Consider the following 19,967-nt stretch of genomic DNA (forward strand, 5'->3'; position numbering starts at 1 on the left):
AGCCCCGGCGCCTCCGGGCCTGGCAGTTCCGAGCCCCGGCACCTGTGGGCCTGGCCGTTCCGAGCCCCGGCACCTCTGGGCCTGCTGGATCAGTTATTAATGTAAACAGTTGCTTAAGTCCCGGCCCCGCTTTCATTACAAATTAAGCTCTGGGTTACTGAATCCTGGGGTAGACACGACAGAGGCAAGACTCAGCAACGGCGACTCCGACAACGCGCGGCAGGGTGCAAATGGGCGAGACGGGAGAGGAACGACAGTCGGATGGTCTGGTGCCAGCCCAGGCCCTGGGAACTCTGGGTTTCGGTCTCTTTACTGAGTGACCCTGGGCAGGTCGCCTAGACCCACGTCCTCAGAGGGATGTAGGCACCTAACTCCCATTGGACCCACTGAGAGTTGGGTGCCTTAATACACTGGAGGAGCCAAGTCATAGGCTCTCTGCTTCAGTCCTGTCCCATGGGGACTACAGCTCTGCCCACACTACTGGGGCCAGGGGAGGAGAGCGGCATTACAGATTAGCAGGCACAGCAGGGGGAGACGCCCCAGCACCAGGGAGCCTCTGTCTCACATGGCCCGGAGTGCTGCCTCGTCAGCCTCGCTCACATGGAGAGGAGAGTCTCTAGGACTACAGGGCTGCTGGCGGGACAGTAGGCCTCAGCCGAGAGCAGGGCGCTGCACGGACCCCGAACAAGACAGGCCCTGCCCGAGGGATTCAGCCTAAAGGGGGCGGGAGGGGGAGGAAATTGCTCAAGGATCCAGCACTGGGATTAGAACTCAGCTCTCCTGCGGCCAGCGGATGGTCCTATGCCCAGGTCAGGTGGCCTCCCTCTCGTGGGGCTCAGCTGGTCAGACGATGAAGGCCATGCAACGACAGGGCTAGGTTAGGGGAGTCACGAGGTGGCTCTTTACCTAGAGAAACGGCTCCCCAGGGGAATCGCCGCAGATCTGCTCCACCTGCACTGCCTGGGCTCTGCCCCTGACCTTAGACAAGTCACTGCCCTGCTCGCTGCCTCAGTTTCCCCACCAGTACCCTGGGACAATGCTACTGAGCAGGGAGGTTTGGGGTTTTGGACGGGAAGTGTTTATAGCCTTGTTCTGACTGGATCCCAGGCCTGCGGTGCTGTTCCTTCCTTCAGGAGCTTGCCCGGTGGAAACGTGGTTACAATCAGAGCTGGCCATCAGGGTTAACCAGGGCGATTGTGGTAGCAGGGGGTGGAGCTTTGGTTACAGATTTCACCCTTGGGGGAAGCAGGGACAGCTCCACCAAAGACCAGGGACCCTCTCCAGGGGCAATTCCAAATACCCCATGGCAAAGGCTGGTGCACAAAGCAGCGATGGGGGGGGGAGAGGGCTGGTTTGAGACCCAAACTCATCTCCCAAAGGCCCACCCCCGTAATGAGGTAAAAGCCCAGTCAACACTGGTTCTCCACTTATGAGGCAACTCCCTTCTCTTCACGGTCATTATATAATGCCTGCAGCTGTAATCTTCACGCCATGCATCCGAAGAAGTGGGGTTTTACCCACGAAAGCTTATGCCCAAATAAACCTGTTAGTATTTAAGGTGGCACCGGCCTCCTCGTTGTTTTTGTGTTTACAGACTAACACGCCTACCCCCTGCTACTTGAGGTAAAAGCGGCAATTCTCAGCCTCTGCCCTGACCGCCCCCCCATGTCGTGAAACCAGGACCCTCCTTCCATGGAGCCGGCTGGGAAGGGCAGGGTGACCACTGTGTGCAAGGACGCCTTAGAGAACAAAACTAGCCCCAAACCTGCAGAGCGAGGGGGACCCGGCTGAGAAAGCGGGAAACTTTCCCAGGGAAGAGGAGCAGGCGTAGTTGCATGTATAAGACAAAGCCTCCACTATTGGGATGAGCCCAATATTATCAGGACATCTGGCCACTCGCTGCAGAGCTCGGCATCGGGACTATCAGCGGGTGGGATCCAGGCATTAGCCGCTAGTTACATAAAAACCCATCGCATAGCTACTTTAGCGTAGCACAGCCAGGAGCCAGGTTCGCCCACGCGTTACGGCCCTACTCCCACTCATCTTGCCAAGGGCCACATTTACTCTGCTAGAGATTCAACATTCAAGCCAGGACCCCTCGAGGCAGGAGGGGAGGGATGGGAGCTAGGAACCGGCCCTTCTTTGGTCACAAGCAGGGTACAGGATGGCTGGAGAGGAGCAAGACAGTGGTTACCCCTCTGGGAAAAAGAAGAGGAGGTCTTGCGGGAGGAAAATGAAAACTCTGCTCAGCAAAGGGGCAGGTAACTAGCAGCCGAAAGCCTTAGTGACATTTTGAAAGAGAATTTCAACTCATCAGCCCCCCTGCAGCCCTCAGCCCGGTACCCGCCCCACGTACATTTGACCCAGGGGCTGAAACGCATTTCCCCAGCAGCCTCAATTCAAAGGGCACGGACCATGTTAAAAGATTAGTTTGTGTCATAAGCTTCCTATTTTTCGAGGCCGCTATAAGATTTTGGGGGCTTAGCCGGGGGGATTAAAACAGCAAAGTCGTCTTTCTTAGCAAGGCTGCTAATGCCACTTAGGGGCTGGGATCTGCGATTTTCATTAAGGGCGTCAGGAACAATTAGCAGGGGGAAATTAGGGCAGGGTCTTTCTTAAATAAAAATGGAGGCTTATCCAATCAGTCAAATGAATTTCCAATCAAAGCTTCGCACCAGCCCCGGCCCCCCTGTGCACGAAGGAGATTTGAAGCCCCATATGTGTAAGCAGCTTCGTGGGGGGAGGGGGGACAGGAAGGAGGAACGTACGTGTGCACACTCCTAGAAGTCAGGAGAGAAAATGAAGCGGCCGTTCCCAGAGGAGTCATTGCACAGTCCCAAGAACAGACTTTCACACTGACGCGTTGCTGCTTGGACAGCGCTTTAATACAAGGCAGTGTGGCAGTGTAGTGCCACGCACTGGGGGGGGAGGGGGTGGCGCTCGATTTCACTCCAACGTCACGTGGGGCTACGTCTGCACAATGTTTGTGCTGCACGAGACCTTCCCCCTCAAAGAAACCCGCCCGAACGACTTTACAAGCCAGCCGGGGTCAGCCGCGTTAACACAAGGTGTGGGGGGGTGGCTGGCTGGGCGTCCGCAGGGAAGGGGCCACCTAAACCCAACAAGGCAAGGCAGAAGTAGAACGTTACTACCTAGTTCAAACCAAAATGCCACAAAGGCTGATGGGAATTAAGAACCTGCTAGTCTACTGGTGATTGTTCTCTGCAGCACGTTAATGAGTGCTGGGCCCAGCCTGGTTGTATACGGCACGGGAAAAGTTGTAGAAATGTAGGGGCGGACGGGATCACGAGAGGTCAACAACTCCAGCCCCCTACACTAAGGCAGGACCAAGTTAACCTCGACCAGCCCTGACAGGGGTTTGTCCAACCTGCTCTTAAACACCTCCAGTGACGGGGCTTCCACCACCTCCCTTGGGAGCCTGATCCAGAGCTTCACTCCCCTAGAGTTAGAAAGTTTTCCCTAATTTCTAACCTAACTCTCCCTGGCTGCAGATTAAGCCCATTGCTTCTTGTCCTGCCTTCACGGGTCATGGAGAACAATTGACCACTGTCCTCTTTAGAGCAGCCTTTAACCGATTTGAAGACTTATTAGGCCCTTGCCCAGCCCCCATCCTCTTTTCTCAAGACTAAACGTGCCCCATTTTTTTTATCCTTTCCTCTCCTCATCAAGTTCTCTAAACCTTCTCTTGCTCTCCTCCAGCTTCTCTCTACTTTGTTCACATCTTTATTACAGGGTGGTGCCCAGAACCCATGCCGAGGAGAGCAGGACAATTACCTCCCATGTCACTACGCCACTCCCGTTAATCCATTCCAGGAGGACAGTGGCCTTTTTCGCAGCTGTTCACACATTGGTGACTCACATTCAATTCGTGATCTGCTGGAACCTTTTCAGCAGCACGGCCACCTAGCCCGTTGTGCCCCAGTCTGGATTTTTCCTTCCTAGGTGAAGTTCTTTGCACATCAAGGGTAGCTGTATTTCCATCCCATGGTCCCTTAGTCGAACAAATACACTTCTGTAGCTTATAGAGAGAAGGAGGCAGGGGTCTAAACACCTTTTGGCTCCACCTCCACAGTGGGTTTTCAGCGGCCAGGGTGCAAATTCTGCCCCAACTTCCTGGTCCTAAATAGGGGAGTGTGGGCCAGGCTAACCCTGGCTCTCAGGAGCTTAGTCTACAAGGAGACATTGAGCAGATCAGTTGCCCAACTGGAAAATGGTTTTGCTTGTGAACATGAGGGCGCGGCCCAGGAACGGTCATTAGCAACACGGCTTGAACGTGGAACCTCCGGCTCTACACAGAGGCCCCTCTGCTGACTGAGCTGACACACCCATGTCTGCTTGCCCCGGCTGCAGATGGGTCACCAACACCTATCCGTGACCCAGACGTCCGGGGGGGGGGGAGGGGGGGGGGGGGACAGAGCATTGCCCTCAATGGATGCAGGTTACATGATGGTGCTAATCCCTGGTACATAACTGCCCTGCATCTGGCCCCAGGCCTGCAGGAGAATGGAGACAATTCAGTCCTTGGCCTGTCTCCAGCGGCTGCCCACAAGAGTGGTGCGTGATGCAGACAACTGCTTATCATACTAATGCCCAGCCCAGCGAGGAGCCGGAGCCAGTCTCCTCCTACCAGCACAGCACGTTACAGTCACCCCCGCAGCGTCAGCCACTGAGCCGAGTCACGCTTGAGCCGGGGAGCTAAATGGGAAAGGCTCTGTGCTTCCCTTTACCGCTGGCCTGGGCCCCCACAGCAGGAGTGGCCAACGCGGAGGTGCTCCTCGACCAGAATTGGCCAAGCTTCTGAGCATGTTGCAGAAGACCTAGCGGACGGGAGGGTGGGAGAGGATTGCAGGGAGCAATACAGAGGTGGACAGATGTCCTAGAGGTGGCTAGCAGGCTGAGTTCCTATCCGAGTGGCTGGTTTAACAGCAGTGGGGTGCTATGGAGCTGTAGGGCCCTTTCAGTCTTGTGGAGGCCTCTTGTCTTTTGAAATCAAAACCACGGAGGGACACAGAAAGGAGCAGCCTCGAGGAAACGCTCCAGCCCGTGAGGAAGGGCAGCCCGTCAGCATTCAACCGCTAAAGACACTGGGCAGGTAGGGCCAGGAACACGGATTGCTACTGCAGCTCCCCCATGCCTGGCTGTAGGGAGTCAGATGGAGCGGGGCTACTCGGGGGTGGAGTTGTAAGAGAGTCCCAGATCACTACCCTACCTCCACCCTCTTCAAAGGGGGAGGAGGGCCAGGCCCCAGGGACCCAAAGGCAGACCCCGCTGAGCTGTTCAGGGCCTGCTCCAAAGCAGAGGAGGAAAAGCATCCAGAGATCTTCTTGCTGGGACGATCCCTGGTGGCACAAGGCTCCCTGGAGGCTGGAGAAGTGCAGGTTACAGGTGCGAAGGAACCTGCAGGGGGTGATGGAAGTGGGGTCTGTGCCAAGGCCAGCTGAACTGCTTCTCCTGCAGGCCCTTGTGGGCGCCGGCGGGAAGGTAGGGGTGGCGCTGGGAGGCGGGCGGGTAGAGGGGGAAAAGGGGGAATCCAGGCTGGCAAGGCGCAGAAGGGCCGGGGCCAGCAGGGTGCGCGTAAGGAGGGCAGCAGAGGCAGTGACGTCCTGGACAGCAGCTCAATCCGTAGAAGGCGTACGGGTGGTAATAGCTCAGGTTCACCGCCATCCTGCATGGGGCAAGGAGAGGACAGTCAAACAAAGCCCCTGCTCTGAGCCTGGGGCAGATTACGCGAGCTGGCTCCGGAAGGGGAAGATGGCGCCTCCCCCGGCAGCCTGCTTGCCAGCACACCAGGGGGGTTGGCCCTGATGGAGGGAAGGTAAAAATCACCCCCTCCCCCAACTCCCACCCCTTGCCAAGGCAGGGCCGGTTGGGTTTGGGGCCGGCAGCCCCCTGGGAGGTTCAGCTGTCTCAGCTACGTCCCCTACTGCAGCTTCCACCCCAAGGGCACAAGAATTCATATTGGCCCCCAGGAGGGAACATAAGAGTGGCCAGACTGGGTCAGACCAAAGGTCCATCTAGCCCAGTATCCTGTCTTATGACAGTGGCCAACGTCTGGTGCCCCAGAGGGAATGAACAGAACAGGGAATCATCGAGTGATCCATCCCGTCGCCCATTCCCAGCTTCTGGCAAACAGAGGCTAGGGACACCATCCCTGCCCAGCCTGGCTCACCGCCATTGATGGACCTGTCCTCCGTGAACTTATCTATTCTTTTTTGAACCCAGTTATAGTCTTGGCCTTCACAACATCCTCTGGCAAGGAGTTCCACAGGTTGACTGTAAGTGGGTCTCTCTCTGACATGCCCTGATTTGCCATAGTCCCCATCTCTTCCCATGAGACCCTTATTCTTCCTACCCTAGTATCTTTCACCTGAGCGCTTCTCCGTACGCTCTTACCCAACATCCGCCCTCTCTCAGCAGCCGGGGAGGGAGGTGGATGTTATGCCCATTGTACAGATGAAACTGCGCCCCACACGCTGACTTGTCTAGAAGCTGCACAGTTGAACCCAGGAGTCCTAGCACCCCAGTGCCGGTCCCCTGCCCACGGAAGAGCTGGAGCCCCAGAAGCCAGAAATGAATGAGGCTGCATTTCATTAAATCGCTGAGACCTGCAGGGGTCCTTGGTCTCATGCACCTAAGAACAGTTGGTAAACACGGGAAGCCTGGAGCCCCAGTGCCTTCCCCTGAGACCTCTTCCCGCCTCACCGCAAACCACCACCAGGCCGAGTCTCCCTGGCTGGCTGAAAGGAGACGTGATAGTTTCTTTTCTCCTTCCAAGAGTAGAAGAGTGATTATAGAGCAAGGGTGGAGATGAGGTCACCTGCAGGACCAGGCTCCAGTGAAAGGACAAGGCGGGTAACATTTTGGGTCTGGCAAGGTCAGATTCAGGTCAGCATGAAGGAATAATGGTCTTAGCCCCGAAGGGGGAGTAGTGCCTGCTGGTCATCAGGCTAGAGGTTAAGAGTCCATTAGAGAGGGGGTTACCATGCAGCTGGCTCAGGGATAAGCGGAGGATTTGAGTGCCTGGTGCCGCTAGCCCCGATTCCCCGACCCAGAGCCACCTCTCACCTGCGGATGCGCCTCCGGGCTCGGCGCCGGTGGTAGTCGCCTTTGGAGAAGTCCTCCAGGTTGGCCGGGTGGATGGCCCAGAAGTGCCCTTTGCCGTTGTCGCTTCGCCCGGCCTTGATGAAACATTCGTTCAGGGACAAGTTATGCCTGACACTGTTGCGCCAGCTCTTCTCCTGCGAAGTCAGGGAGGGGGGAGGCGTGGATGGAGATAAGGCAAGCGGAGGAGAAATGCAGGCAATAAAACCGGCGGCTACATGAGCAGCAAATCCTCCAGATCCCAGACCTGTTTTCATGCTAGGATCTCAGATCATCGGTGGATCCCTCAACCGTCCCATCATGTCCCCGAGCTCTATAGATGGATAAACCAAGTTAGAGGGGGCCCTGCCAAGGACTTAAAAAAAAAGAAAGAAAGCCCCCCATCCCTGGACTTGAACCTTACACACGTCTGGCATCTTTCTGATGGATAAAGGAAGTTTTTCCCTCCCTTGGTGTTTTTCCCCCCGCACTACAGAAATATCCAGTCTGCTCTTCTCCAGTTTTGCTGGAACAAGGTTGTGGAGGTGCCTGCGATTGCTGGGTGACTCTTTAACAGAGACTTCTCAGCTCCAAATGGTGCATTCAACATTGGAATGGAAAAAAAAAAAAGTGTCGAAGGACCCGGTCGGAACAAACCGCTTCCCTCTCAGCTCATACGTTGCTTTTGCTAAATCCCCTCTCCCCCCCTGCCAGCAGAGATTCTTCCAGGGACGACCAGCCCTCACTTTGCAATGTGAGCAAGCAGATTTTCGTTGTAACTTATGGGAAGAAAAAAAAAAAAAAAGCAGATGCACCATATTTTTCTGCCTCCTTTGCGGGCCACTTGATTTTAGGGTGACCAGACAGCAACTGTGAAAAATCGGGACGGGGCACCTATACAAGACAAAGCTCCAAATATTGGGACTGTGCCTATAAAATCAGGACATCCGGTCACTCAACATGTGGGGCCAACTCAAGTAGGTTCTCCGCACCCTATTCTAAGCCTTAAACAATACCAGCTCAGGAACCTATGACCCCTCTCCCCTACACGGGAGCATCCCCGTGTACTCCAGACAGTAGCATCACAGTTCTCATTGTGTTTGCTCAATCGCTCGGACGACCCAGGGACGGGGACGTTTTCCTAGTACAGTCACGGTCAGATTGTTTTCAAAAGATAAGTCTGACCTGGAAAACAACAACAAAACAACCCCAACCCAACCCCACTCCAGGTCTGAAAGCTACGGACTTTCCTGCTCCTGCACCTCTAACCGCTGCCCTCTCCTGCCAGACCAAAAAGGGCCTTTACAGTCCACCTTGCCTGCCCAGTGGCCCAAGCAATGGAGCTTTAGAGCAGACGTTCCATTTGAACGTTTCCTGACCTTTTCCATCCATTGTACCTACAGCGGCTGGAAGGCAAGAGGGGCAGCGTTACCTTCCCCTGCCCTCTCTCGCGGGCGGCAGATCACAAAGAGCAAGTTTGAAAATCAAGCAGAGGCGGCACAACAGCGACGAACAGGATACAGCATCCTTGGGGACCCAGCGAGTTCAGGGCGCGAAGGGGTGAACAGCTGAGAACTTTCCACTCTCCCTCAAAGAGGAGGTTTTCCCTAGTTCTGTCCCACCTCCCTTCAGCTCTGCTGGTCTAATTTCAGAGGCCAGGCGATCTAGTGTCTATTCCTCCCCAGAGAGGGGCACGTTTGTATCGGACAATTAAATCCACCCCCACGTGGACTCCCAAAATCCCAGTGAAAAAAAATCAGACACGCAATGGTTTGCGATTCAGCCGCAGCTGTGCAAACCCCCACGCCGAGCGACTCCGACGGGGCCGGTGGGTTTTTACAAAAGTGTAACTGAGTTCTATAGAATCGCTCTGTTCCCCTTGGGAACGTGCCAAGAGCCAAAATACAGCCCCCAAAGGAGTGACTCTGGACCTAGAGGGGTTTGGAGAGCCTGAAGCCCAGGGTGCGAATGAACTGGGGACTGCTGGACCCGCTCCAGCCCTCACACCAGCCCAGCAAGCCTACCACCCCAAGAGAGGGGGAAAACTCACCTTGTTTTTGAAGTAAGGGTAGTTATCCATGATCCACTGGTAAATATCCGAGAGCAGCAGCTTCTTTTCTGGGGAGGAGAGAATGGCTGTGGAGATGAGGGCGATGTAAGACTGGTTGGGTTTGTCCAGCGGATCCAGAGACTCAGGGACCGGCAGGTTTCCCCGAACCACCTCCTCCACCGATTTCTTTTCGGATGAGCCAGGGGTGTCCTGTGGCCGGCAGCTCCTGGACTCCCGCTCCCTGCTGGCTGGCTTCCCCTTAGCGAAGAGCAGATAATCAATTGTGAAGGAGGCTCCAGGTTGGCGTCTGCTCCCAGCTCCTGCCTCCTCCATGGTCTGGGCAATTCTGGGGGGTTCACCCGAGCTCATCCCCCTCTCCTCCTCCAGCACGAGGAGCAGCTTCCAGTGGGGCCAGGGAAACCCTGCAGGAACCGAGGGGAATGAACCTCCTGAGTGCTGCCTGATAATTAGTGCAGATTACAGGGTTTGCTAATTGTGTTTTCACAAACGAGCTGCCTTTGCAAAGCAGCCTGTTTATCTGGCAAAGCCCCGGGTTTAGCAGGATTTGGCCCGTAAGCCTAATAAATAAAATGATTAATCCGCTCGAGGTGGAGGAATTCTGAGCCAAGCTCTCCAGCCAGGCCAGGGTTCACAAAGAGAAGAGAGCTGCTAGAGCGACGCAAGGGCGGACACAGAAGAGGGCTAGGAGATATTTAAGGAGGGTGGATCTTCTGAGAGACCTTCCTGAAAAACAAAACCTGAAAGCCACCGGCACGCTTATTCGCTGGCTCTGTTACCGTAGACGGGCTGCAGATCCGTAAGATCAGCATTCTCCCTTGGATGGAAAGGTGTCAAAGGAGAGTTGAGTTGCGGGTGGAGGACCAGTTGTGGAGCTCCACTGCTGAGCAGGGTCAGAAGAAAGTGGACTAGGGAAGTTGATAAAAAGCCAAGGTACCGGCGTGGCTTGAGTGTGCACAACGGGGTCTTGTGCTACAGGCTGCTACTTCTGAAGTCAAAGACTCAGAGAGCAATGGGTGTTTTTCAGCTGTGAATGAGGAGCACAAGACTGGGAATTCCACGGTGAGGCTCTCTCTGAATTACGTCTCTCATACTGGTCACAGGATAATTGATCACAAAGAATCAGAGGATGGATGGAAAGCTTTTGAAGGGAAGAAGCGTTCACATCCTCAGCCAGCAACTTAAGAATGAGGCGCTAGCCGGGCAAACCAACACGACGTATTCAAGCAACAACCCGCTCGTGTTGCATCATCAAGCACTAGCCGCTGTTAGGGCCAGATTTTCAGAGGTGCAAATGGGAGTTCCGTGCCCAACTGGCCTGGCAAATCAATGGAAATTGGGCACTTCACTGCCCTTGCAGCGTCAATCTTTGACCAAAGTGAATCTTTGACCCTGAGGACAGGAAGATGGTTGAGATGCTCAATAATTAAAAGCAAAAATTGCTCTAAGCCACTGAGGTTATAGCAGCTACCAATTCTTAAAACCTTCCTGTGGCCACAAGAACACCAATACGAAACCGTTAGAAGGTCCGTCCACTCCAATGTGTGTATTTGTGCATCTAAGATGGCTTGTGCCTCTTATACAATTGAATGATGAGTAGAGCTCTCATCTCAGCCAGCCTCTCACTTCCTGTGTTCTCATGTTCTTCTAGGCCAGTCTTGCAAAAGAACAATTTCTACCCCTTACCCCCCTCCTCGCTTTCCCGTTGGAGTGAGTGGCCCACCTGCTTAAGAATAGAACTGAAAGATCACCTCGCTCCACCCTGGCCATGATAAAAAGAAAAAAAAGACACGTTCCCTTCAGAATAGAGAACAGGCCTTTGTCTGATAGAAGCAGGGCATTTTACCCAATTTTTTAAAGTGCCCATAAAATAAAACCAATTTAAAATCCCAAGGTATTTTAATATACAGGTTAAAAGAAACCAGCTGGCAAGGTTCCCACTTGGCCTGTCTAGTCAGCCTTGGGCATGAGACATTAACTCACCTTCCTCCACTGTATGAACCAACTCAGAACTTAGGGCCTGATTCACATTTAGATGCAAGGTTCTGCCAGACAAACTCGAAGCCGTTTACGCCCAAAGGGAGACCCCTTTGCACCACCAGAACAATATCAGTGTAAGTGAGAAGCGGGCCTTTCCAGTTAGAGGGATTTGCAGAAGTCCCTAAGAGTACATCTATAGATGGGAGGTGTAATTCCCAGCTCAGGCAGACGGACACGTGCCAGCGCTCCTCAAGCCAGTGTGCTGAAATAGCGGGGTGGCCATGGCGGTGGGGGCTAGTGCCCTCCCCCCCCAGCATGTTCCTAGGATTTTGGATGGGTGACTTAAGCTGCTGCGGCCACCCTACTGTTTTTAGCTGGGTAGCTTGAGCAAAGCTAGTGCACGTGCTGGGAAGCGCCCAGATGTAGCCTGGGGATGCGTCTACACTGCAATGGAATGCCTGTAACTGGCCCATGTCGGCTGACTTAGGCTCACGGGGCTGTACAATTTCAGTGTAGACGTTCGGGCTGGAGGGGCCCAGAGTTCAGCCTCCAGCCCACATGTCTACACCACAGTTTTGCAGCCCAAGCGCGCGTCAGCTGGCAAGGGCCAGCTGCACGTGTTTAAAATGCAGTGTAGACAGACCCGTAGCGACTGAGGAGCACACGAAAGCCAGTGGGACGTGTGCTCGTAAGCCACGGAGGCGCTTTTGAAGATCCCTCCATATCTCATGATCTTAGGCCCCAGATAAGCCACTCTTACCCAGCATCCATGTGCTCCTATGGCGACACAGGAATGTTAAAAACCTCTGTGCAACTTACCAGGTTTCTGTGTGCTAACTTGCACTTTCAAGCTTGCATCAGGGCTTTGGGAAGGTTTTTAAAGCGGCATGATTGATGGTGCTATAACCGTGTTCCTCGCCAAGGGAAAGGCTGAATGCTCTCTAATGCGACCGGGAAAGCTGGGAGAAACCAGAATCTGATCTGACTGTTATGTGGGAAGGCTCCCTTCTTTGCAGCAGCTCAGACAGCTTGTGTTATCTGCAGGGAAACAGCCCAACAGAGGCTGCGGTCTCTCCCTGTCTGCGGGTGGATGGGCCAGCGTTCCAAGCGCTTTGCCAGTTTCCAGCCCATCAGTTTGTTGGAAGCGCTCCGACATTTCAAAGCCAGGATTCAAGACCTGCAGCAGGATTAAGCATTGCCGCATCTTCCAGGAAGTCCAGTCCTTGGCGTATTTTGCTTTAGACCTCGGTGCTGCTGTTCTCATGCTGGGTTGCCTGTTAGTGGATCTCATGGGCCCAGCTCTCACTGATCCTCAGTCACATTTTGAAGATTAAAGTAGCAAAAAAACCCTCTTCCAGGACAGAAGAGAGTTATTTAAATTACAGTAACGCCTAGTGGTTCCAAAGCCCTCGGCCTTGTACTTACACAATGCTGCTCCGAAGAGCTTACAATCTAAGTGAGCCAGTCAGACGAAGGGTGGGAGGGGAAAGAGGCAGAGAAAGGAAGTGACTTGACCAAGGTGTCACAACAGTTCAGTGGCAGAGCTAGGAAGAGAACCCAGCTCTCCTAAGTCCCAGTTCAGTGAACCATGCTGGTTAAGGTTTGGAAACCTCCAACCTCCCTGGGTCCTGTGTAATTCCTTCCACAATTTTGGCTGCCACGTGCTTTTTGTTTGCGCCCAAGGATAGGCGGTTGTTGATTGCCTATCATTTTGTTTCTTATCCAGGCTAAGAGGACACCACTTCTGTTCTGGCGCGGATATTAAATAAACGTGTCAATGTAGAAATCCTAGTTTGGTTCGGTGTCCTATTTTAAGTGGTGATTTGATCATATCTGCAGGGAATGGAGCCAGAGCTCAGTGTGAATGCGGATGGATCAGAAGACCTCCAATACAAAAATAATCCTTGAATAGGAGAGAGGAACAAGGGCTGGTCCCAGATTGAAACGGTAAAAGGATCCACACAAGCTCAGAGCAGCCTTTCCCACTCAGAAGCCCCGTTAATGATACAAGCAGGAACGCGAAATGCAGGACAAAGCAGCCACTTTATTCCTAACGAATTCAGGAGTTCCGGTGGGGCACATGTGGGGGGTTCATTGCTGTAATTTAACAGACGTACACACCCCCCATTTATGAGCAGGAGATGCACACGCTCCCACGGACCAAGACTCCATGTAAACTGAGATTACAGCTATGGCTTAGTAACCAGTCTGTGATGCTCTTCTGGCCCACGCATGGAATTGTGTCCACACAGTAACTTATTCCATGGTAACCATACATCCACTAAGCTCGTCCACCCCAGCGCCTCTGAACAGCTGAGCTTTTAATTCCACGCAGTCTGGGAAAATCTAGGCAGCTATCGCCCAGTGCCTCGGCCGGGAACAGAGTAGCTGGGGACACGTGCCCACAGAGTGGCAGTCCACCAGCGCATTCTAGGGCACCCTGCCTGCCACACTGAGAACTAGGAGGGAGAAGCAGGCAAACTGGTTAAAGGGAGTCTCCTCCACGCAGCCAAAAAGGAGGCTGTGACCAATTTGACACCCGCGCGTCCGCTTAGGCTGCATGTGGTAAACTACTACGGTTACGAATATTAACCATGTGTTACCACAAACCCTATCTGGAGTCAGCCACGTCACTGACGAGTTACTAACCCAAAGTTACAGCATAAGAGCTGCAATGTTATATCTTCTCCATTCAACCCGCCTGGCTCTGCCATCTTCCACTGGAGAGTCACAGATTAAGGGCCAGGATGACCATTATGATCATCTAGCCTGGCCACCTACATGATACCGGCCAGAGAATCCCATCCCGTGACTCCTGCATGAAGCCCTACGTACAGTGGAGCCAGACCATCTCCTTTAGACATCTGGAGCACCAGATTCTCCCTTGCCCTGTACGTCTCACTGAGTTTAAAAGTCCTAGTAAGTCACCATAGTAACATTCACGCCCACTTCCCCCTGGTGTAATTGACAACGCTGGATAACAAAGCATCGGGCTCCCAATCTTGACCCCACACAATGAAGAATCCACCATCTCTCCCGCCTGCTCTACACTTAAAAATTAGCTCGACCTAGCTGTGTTGCTCAGTGCTGGGAGACACGTCTCGCTCGGTGCGACATCAGAAGGTCGACCTCACCTGGGGTGGAGGCGCAGTTAGGTCAGCAGAAGAATTCTTTCACTCTCAAAGAGGTGGATTAACAACATCAACGGAAAATGCTCTTCCGTCAACATAGGCAGAGTCCATATTATGGCACTCCAATGGTACAGCTGTGGTGTAGACCTGCCTTCAGTCAGAAGAGGGAGACCCCCCAAAGTACACAATGGAAAAGGACAAGCTGGGAATTAAATGTAAACCTCTCTTTTTATTTAACAAAAACACTAGAATTCTGAACGTTGAAGAATGTGTACTGAGGGAAAGAAAAATAATTTTGTTTTGTTCTTTTCCTCTTCTTTACAAAAAAGAAAAAAAAAACAGGATATAAGGAAAAAAACCATGTACAGGAGGAGCTGGCCAACTCAAACAGAAAGCAGTAACAGAAGCATGATGTCTCCAAACAGTGGCTTGGCCTGGAAAATTTAAAAACAATTAAATTAGGATACAAATATTAACAAAAAAAAAAAAAGAACCTGGACTCTAACACTACCGGGCGGCTGGGGATGCAAGCCGCAAAACTTTATACAGTAAAACAATTTGAGCTCTACCAAGTTTTTTTTTATTATTTATTGGTTTCAACCTGAAAACATATTGCTTATTTGCAAAAAGAAAAAAGAAAAAAAAAAGTCTTCCATACAAATAAAGGTTTTTCTGTGGGAAAGGAACTAAAATGGCGGAAGAGTGAACGAGATTCCAGGGTTGCCTCTTTCCCTCCCGTCCCTCATCCCCTCAATTGCTCTTGGGGGGTGGGGTGGGGGGAGGGGAAGAGGGACTAGGTAATTCCTTCGCCATGTTGTTTTCACAGGCTGGTGCTGCTGCGGAGGAAACGCCAGAGCGGCTTCTTGATAATCGCCCCGCCACCCCCTCAGCCTGACGTGCCCCTGCCACAGTCAGCTTTGCACATGTTCATTTAGGGGGGAGGGACGGGAGAAAAGGCAGAAACATTTTCCACCTGCCTCCACTTCCGTTTGCTGGGCCGAATACAGATTTGCAGGAAGGGCCTTTCCCTTCAAACACGCCCGTGTGGGCCAAGGGGATCAGCTCTCGCTCTCATCAGAGGACGCGGAGCACGATAACCCACCACCGCCGGGCCTGGGATTTCTTGAAGCAGACTAATCTAAGGGACAGCATGCCTCGCTGGAGAAAGCTCTATCCGTACATCGGGCTACGAGTCTCAGTGAGGGTTTGCAGAGGGAAGGCGCCGAAAGCCAGGGTCTAGCTTTCTGCTCAATAGCATCTATGGGAGAATATTCTGCTCTCTTCCTACAGGCCTTAGAGTAGGTCCTTAAAAGGGTATTTAAAAAGAGTTCTAGTGGAACTTGATGGCTTTTAAGTTGATGGGGTATTTTACATGCATCACTTTTTCTTAAATGCATCAGAAGTGCTTTGGAAAGCACCATCACTTTGGTTCTGTGGTTTAACGTAGCTGCCTCCTTTCCTCCAGGTCCAAGCTTTAGGGGGAGAGGAAATTCTAGGAGATGAAATAGGGTCCATGCTGCCCATGCGTCTGTACTTTCACGGATAGTTAGAGAGTACAGTGCGAGCAGACGGGGCGGTGGGGCTGGAAATGAGAGAATGTCCTTTGCCAGTAGCTGGGAAGTCTACACACAGCATGACTGGAAGCTACACGCCTGGCCTTGGTTGGAGCATCTCTGCTCAGCTGGTGGGGTGGTCCGTTGCATTACTAAGGGCAGTTACTTTGAGTTCCACCCTTCCCTTGTATATGCTCAAGGGGCAAAGTCAACATGCCAACTTCCTTCTAAAGGTTATCCTCATCCACAGACAAGAAAGTCGGCAAGGTCCAAAGTGATGCAGACTTCAGAGGCTTTTAACTAGGAACAGGCAGAGCTGTGTAGGCAATTTAGTTACCAAAAAATCTTCACAAGACAAAGGAAAAAGGTTACCATTTGGAAACTCAAAAGCAACGTTTTGCCGTTAAGAGCTTAGCAGTTGCTTTGGGTCTGGGACCAAAGTCTTAACAGAAGTGGAAAAGTCCAGAGGCCATTAATACATGGTCGCCGTGCTCCACTTAGCCCTTGGCTAAGTCTCCAAACACCATGACGTTAATGCGGTCAGCAGTACCAGTGATGGGCTTTGCACTGTTTCATGACTGAAATAAACCTGAATTGGAGTTACCGAGGTAGTTGACTAGAAACTGAGATTTCCCCACCTGGCATTTTCTTGAAGGCCATACATCCCCTCCACCCCACCTCACGCCTACACAATGCCACATGTCCAGTTGATGGGCATCAGCTGTCCTGCAGGCCCCTGGCACCGATTCTCAAGACAAAGCCTTCTTTACAAAAGGGAATGCACAGCCCTTTGCGTCTTCAAAAACACCAAGTTATTGCACTTCAAAAATACAACAGATTTGTGGTTCAAGCCCTCCCCGCCCTCCCCATGGCTTCTGCTCAACTAAAAATGATTCACTACGCACAATTTCTACATTATCTTCAGATTAGATTAAAAGGATTCAAAATGTGTCTCTTTACATGAGGTGCAGAGCTGCTGGAGCTCCTAACTAGAACAGTGCGATTCCAATCTTAAGTCTCTCCTTTCATTCCTTCCCCCACCCCTAAAAAACCCTCTAACCTCGCTGGGATATATAAACCTCCTCCCCCCACCCCAAGTCCCTCTTTCCCACCCTAACCCACCCATTCACATGTCCAGCAAAACTTTAGATAATCAGGAATGGTTATTTAACAAGACAATAAAAATGCACACAGCTTTGGAGAGGCACTGGAGTTAGCCATCCTGTAGGTTTGCAGGGGAACTCCAGCGATTCACACTAATGCTGAATGGCACCCGAGGTCAGTTAAGGTCTGGATCCCGGCTGCCTGGCTTAAGACACTTTCCTTACTTCGGACTCCGGGTCAGGTTCAGCTGGCAGAGCTCGGGTCAGGCTGTTTAGTGGGGCAGTTTTCCAACCAAGAAGCAGCTCAAGGGTTTTATTTTTCGTTTTAATGGTTAACTTGGAATAGGAACGTCAAAAGGAGACCAGGGAGGAAGGGAAGTGAGGCGAAGGAGAAATTCCCTTCCTCTCCAGTTTAGTAAGCACCAGAGTATTCAAGTCTGTCCATTCTGAGATTCAGGGCTGCTTCCGCAGTCAGCAGGCAGAAACTAAACCTTTCTCGTAAGAGCAGCGTCGTTTCGGTTGGGGTCCATCATCGTCGTCGTCGTCGTCTTCGTCGTCTTCCTCCTCTTCTTCCTCGGATGATGAACTGTCCAGTGTTAAATCCACAACGTCGGCGGTGACCTTGCCGTTCTCTCCATTACCATTGGGAGTGGGCAACAGCCCGTTCACATCGGAAGAACCTGGGAAGAAAGGCTTCATTAGAACATCTACAAAACTTCCCTACTAACACTCCGACAGCTCTTTCACCATCATCATCACAGCAAATCCCAGAGGATGCAGCCTCCTTGCATATCTGAACAGTATTTTGAGAAGGGGCAGATAAAACATTCCTTCTAGGGAGGCTGAGTATGGAAATCCATCTACTTAAAAGACCAGTGGGGTAAGTGAATACTTCCTGAGATGCCCCGGAAGGCCCATACACCCTGGAAGGAAGTTGGTTACTTACCTGTACTGTAACGGTTGCTCTTTGAAATGTGGGTGCAGACGCATATTCCACTCACATGTGCACATAACCAGAGAACTTTGCTTAGCAGTACCCATCGGGGCAGTACTCATGCCCTCTGGCCCCCAAAGCCTCTCCCCATAGCTACATATGGGCCGCTCATCCCTGACCCCCCTCAGTTCTTTGCAACCAGAATCCAAGACTGGAGACTCTGATTCAGACATGACAGAGGGCAGGTTGCAGAATATAGGTCTGCACCCACATCTCCAAGAACAGTTCCAGGTAAATAACCATCTTTTCTTTCAGTGGCTGCAGATGTATATTTCACTCAGATGACTCTCCAAGCCCTACTTCCTACTGGTACTGCTTGAATCTACTCATACAATGACTACAGAAATGCCTTCCCTAAGTTTGCACCTGACCTAGATGCCACCGCAACAGCATTCTGTTTAGTAAAAGTACGTATGGAAGACCATGCAGCAGCCCTGCATGTGTCCCATATCGAAACATTGTTGAGAAATGACAGATATCACTTGGGCTACTTCATAAGCGGTCATCATGCTTGAAGTTCTCCCACCTGGAAATTGTGCGTGTTGAGACCAGATGTCCTTTCATCTGATCCGCATAAAAGACAAAAAGCCGATGCAATGATTGAAGTGGTTTAGTCCTTTGCACATAAAATGCAAAGCATCGCCTCCCATTGAACGTATGAAGACACGGATCACCGGAGTGTGGCTTAGTAAAGGATACAGGGTAACTAAATAACCTGCTTATGGTGAAACTGTGAAAATCACTTTGGATAAAAAACTTCAGATGTGGCCGGAAGGACACTTTCTTTGAAGAACTGTGTAGGAGGAAGCCCTGCCATTAGGACCTGCAGTTCGCGGACTCTTCTTGTGGATGTTATAGCAATAAGAAAGGCGGTGTTCTGGGAAAGAAAAAGAGACCAAGAGCAAGCTGGTAGCGGCTCAAACGGAGGACACATGAAGGTGGCCTGTACAGTATTAAGGTCTCACAACGGGACCATTTCCTTCACAGGTGCAAACAGACGGACAATACCTTTCAGAAATCTCACGGTCATGGAGTCTGAGAAAACTGACTTCCCCTGGACTGGAGAATGGAATGCCGAGATTGCTGCCAACAAGCTAAGAGGCAGACGGGAAGACTTCAGATGTAACAAGTAATCCCAAAGCATCCTAAGCATGAGCGAAAATCAGCTGAATTCCCCTAGATGTTGACCAAATGGGGAAAACCTACTTGGCTAAATTGGTGGTCCTAGTAGATGATTTTCTACTATTAAGTAGGCCCCTCCAAACTGCTTCTGAATACTGCCTTTCCTCTTCATCTAACCATCCATACTGTGAAGTATAGATCGCTCAGCGTAGGATATGCAACTTGGCCATGGTGCTGAGTCAGGAGGTCAGGAAAGAGATGAAGAGATCTGGGAGGCTGGACAGAGATTGAAAAGGTTAGAGATTCAAACTTGTCTTGACCAAGCTGGCACAATAAGTATCAGTCTGGCAAGGTCCAACTTCAGAGTTAGAGGATAACCTGAGAGATAAGAGGAATAGGGGGAAAGGTGTACATCAGGGCTGATCCCCAATTCAAATGGAAGGCATTGGTTAAAGATCCTGGACTGAGATCAAGAACAAAAACTGACGGCATTTTTACTGTCCTTTGTTGCAAACAGGTTTACTGAAGGGATGCCCCATTCCCTGAGGATGGGCCTCACCACGCTGCTTTTCAGAGACCACCTGTGGTTCTCAGAGAAAGTCCTGCTGAGATGGTTGGCCAACTGGTTTTGTGAGGCCGGTAAGCATGAGACTGTAAAGCGTGATGTCTTTGATGCAAAAAGTACCAGAACGCTATTGGGTCCTGGCAAAGCTGGTTGGAATGGGCTCCTCTCTGGTTGTTCAAATGAACCATTGTGGTGGTATGCTCCCAGTGGTATGCTCCCCTGATCTGATCCCAAAAGGCAGGACAATCAATCATCATAAGTGGCTTGAAGCTCCAGTATACGGATATGAAAAGACGCTTCCGTCTCTGACCACAAATCACGAACCTTTAATGTCCGTAGATGCGCTATTA

At 51.8% G+C, this 19,967-nt stretch overlaps 2 protein-coding genes across 3 annotated transcripts in view; both read right to left on the reverse strand.

The window, feature by feature from the left end:
• Nucleotides 1–5,174: 5,174 nt before the first annotated feature.
• On the reverse strand, nucleotides 5,175–9,484 carry LOC117869086 (forkhead box protein D3-like). The gene is made up of 3 exons (XM_034755589.1): nucleotides 9,152–9,484; nucleotides 7,087–7,259; nucleotides 5,175–5,686 (listed from the first exon to the last, which is right to left on the reverse strand). The coding sequence occupies exons 1-3, from the start codon at nucleotides 9,482–9,484 to the stop codon at nucleotides 5,401–5,403; spliced, it is 792 nt and encodes a 263-aa protein (XP_034611480.1). The 3' UTR covers nucleotides 5,175–5,400.
• Nucleotides 9,485–16,936: 7,452 nt separating this feature from the next.
• PIAS4 (protein inhibitor of activated STAT 4) overlaps nucleotides 16,937–19,967 on the reverse strand; it is a 32,633-nt gene continuing 29,602 nt past the window's right edge. For both annotated transcript variants that reach the window (XM_034755289.1, XM_034755288.1), the window contains exon 11: nucleotides 16,937–17,616. In XM_034755289.1, coding sequence (XP_034611180.1) covers nucleotides 17,408–17,616 — 209 coding nt within the window. In that variant the 3' untranslated portion in view covers nucleotides 16,937–17,407. The remainder of the gene's footprint in view (nucleotides 17,617–19,967) is intronic.

Source organism: Trachemys scripta, chromosome 22, assembly GCF_013100865.1.
Source record: "Trachemys scripta elegans isolate TJP31775 chromosome 22, CAS_Tse_1.0, whole genome shotgun sequence".
Taxonomy (NCBI): Eukaryota; Metazoa; Chordata; order Testudines; family Emydidae; genus Trachemys; species Trachemys scripta.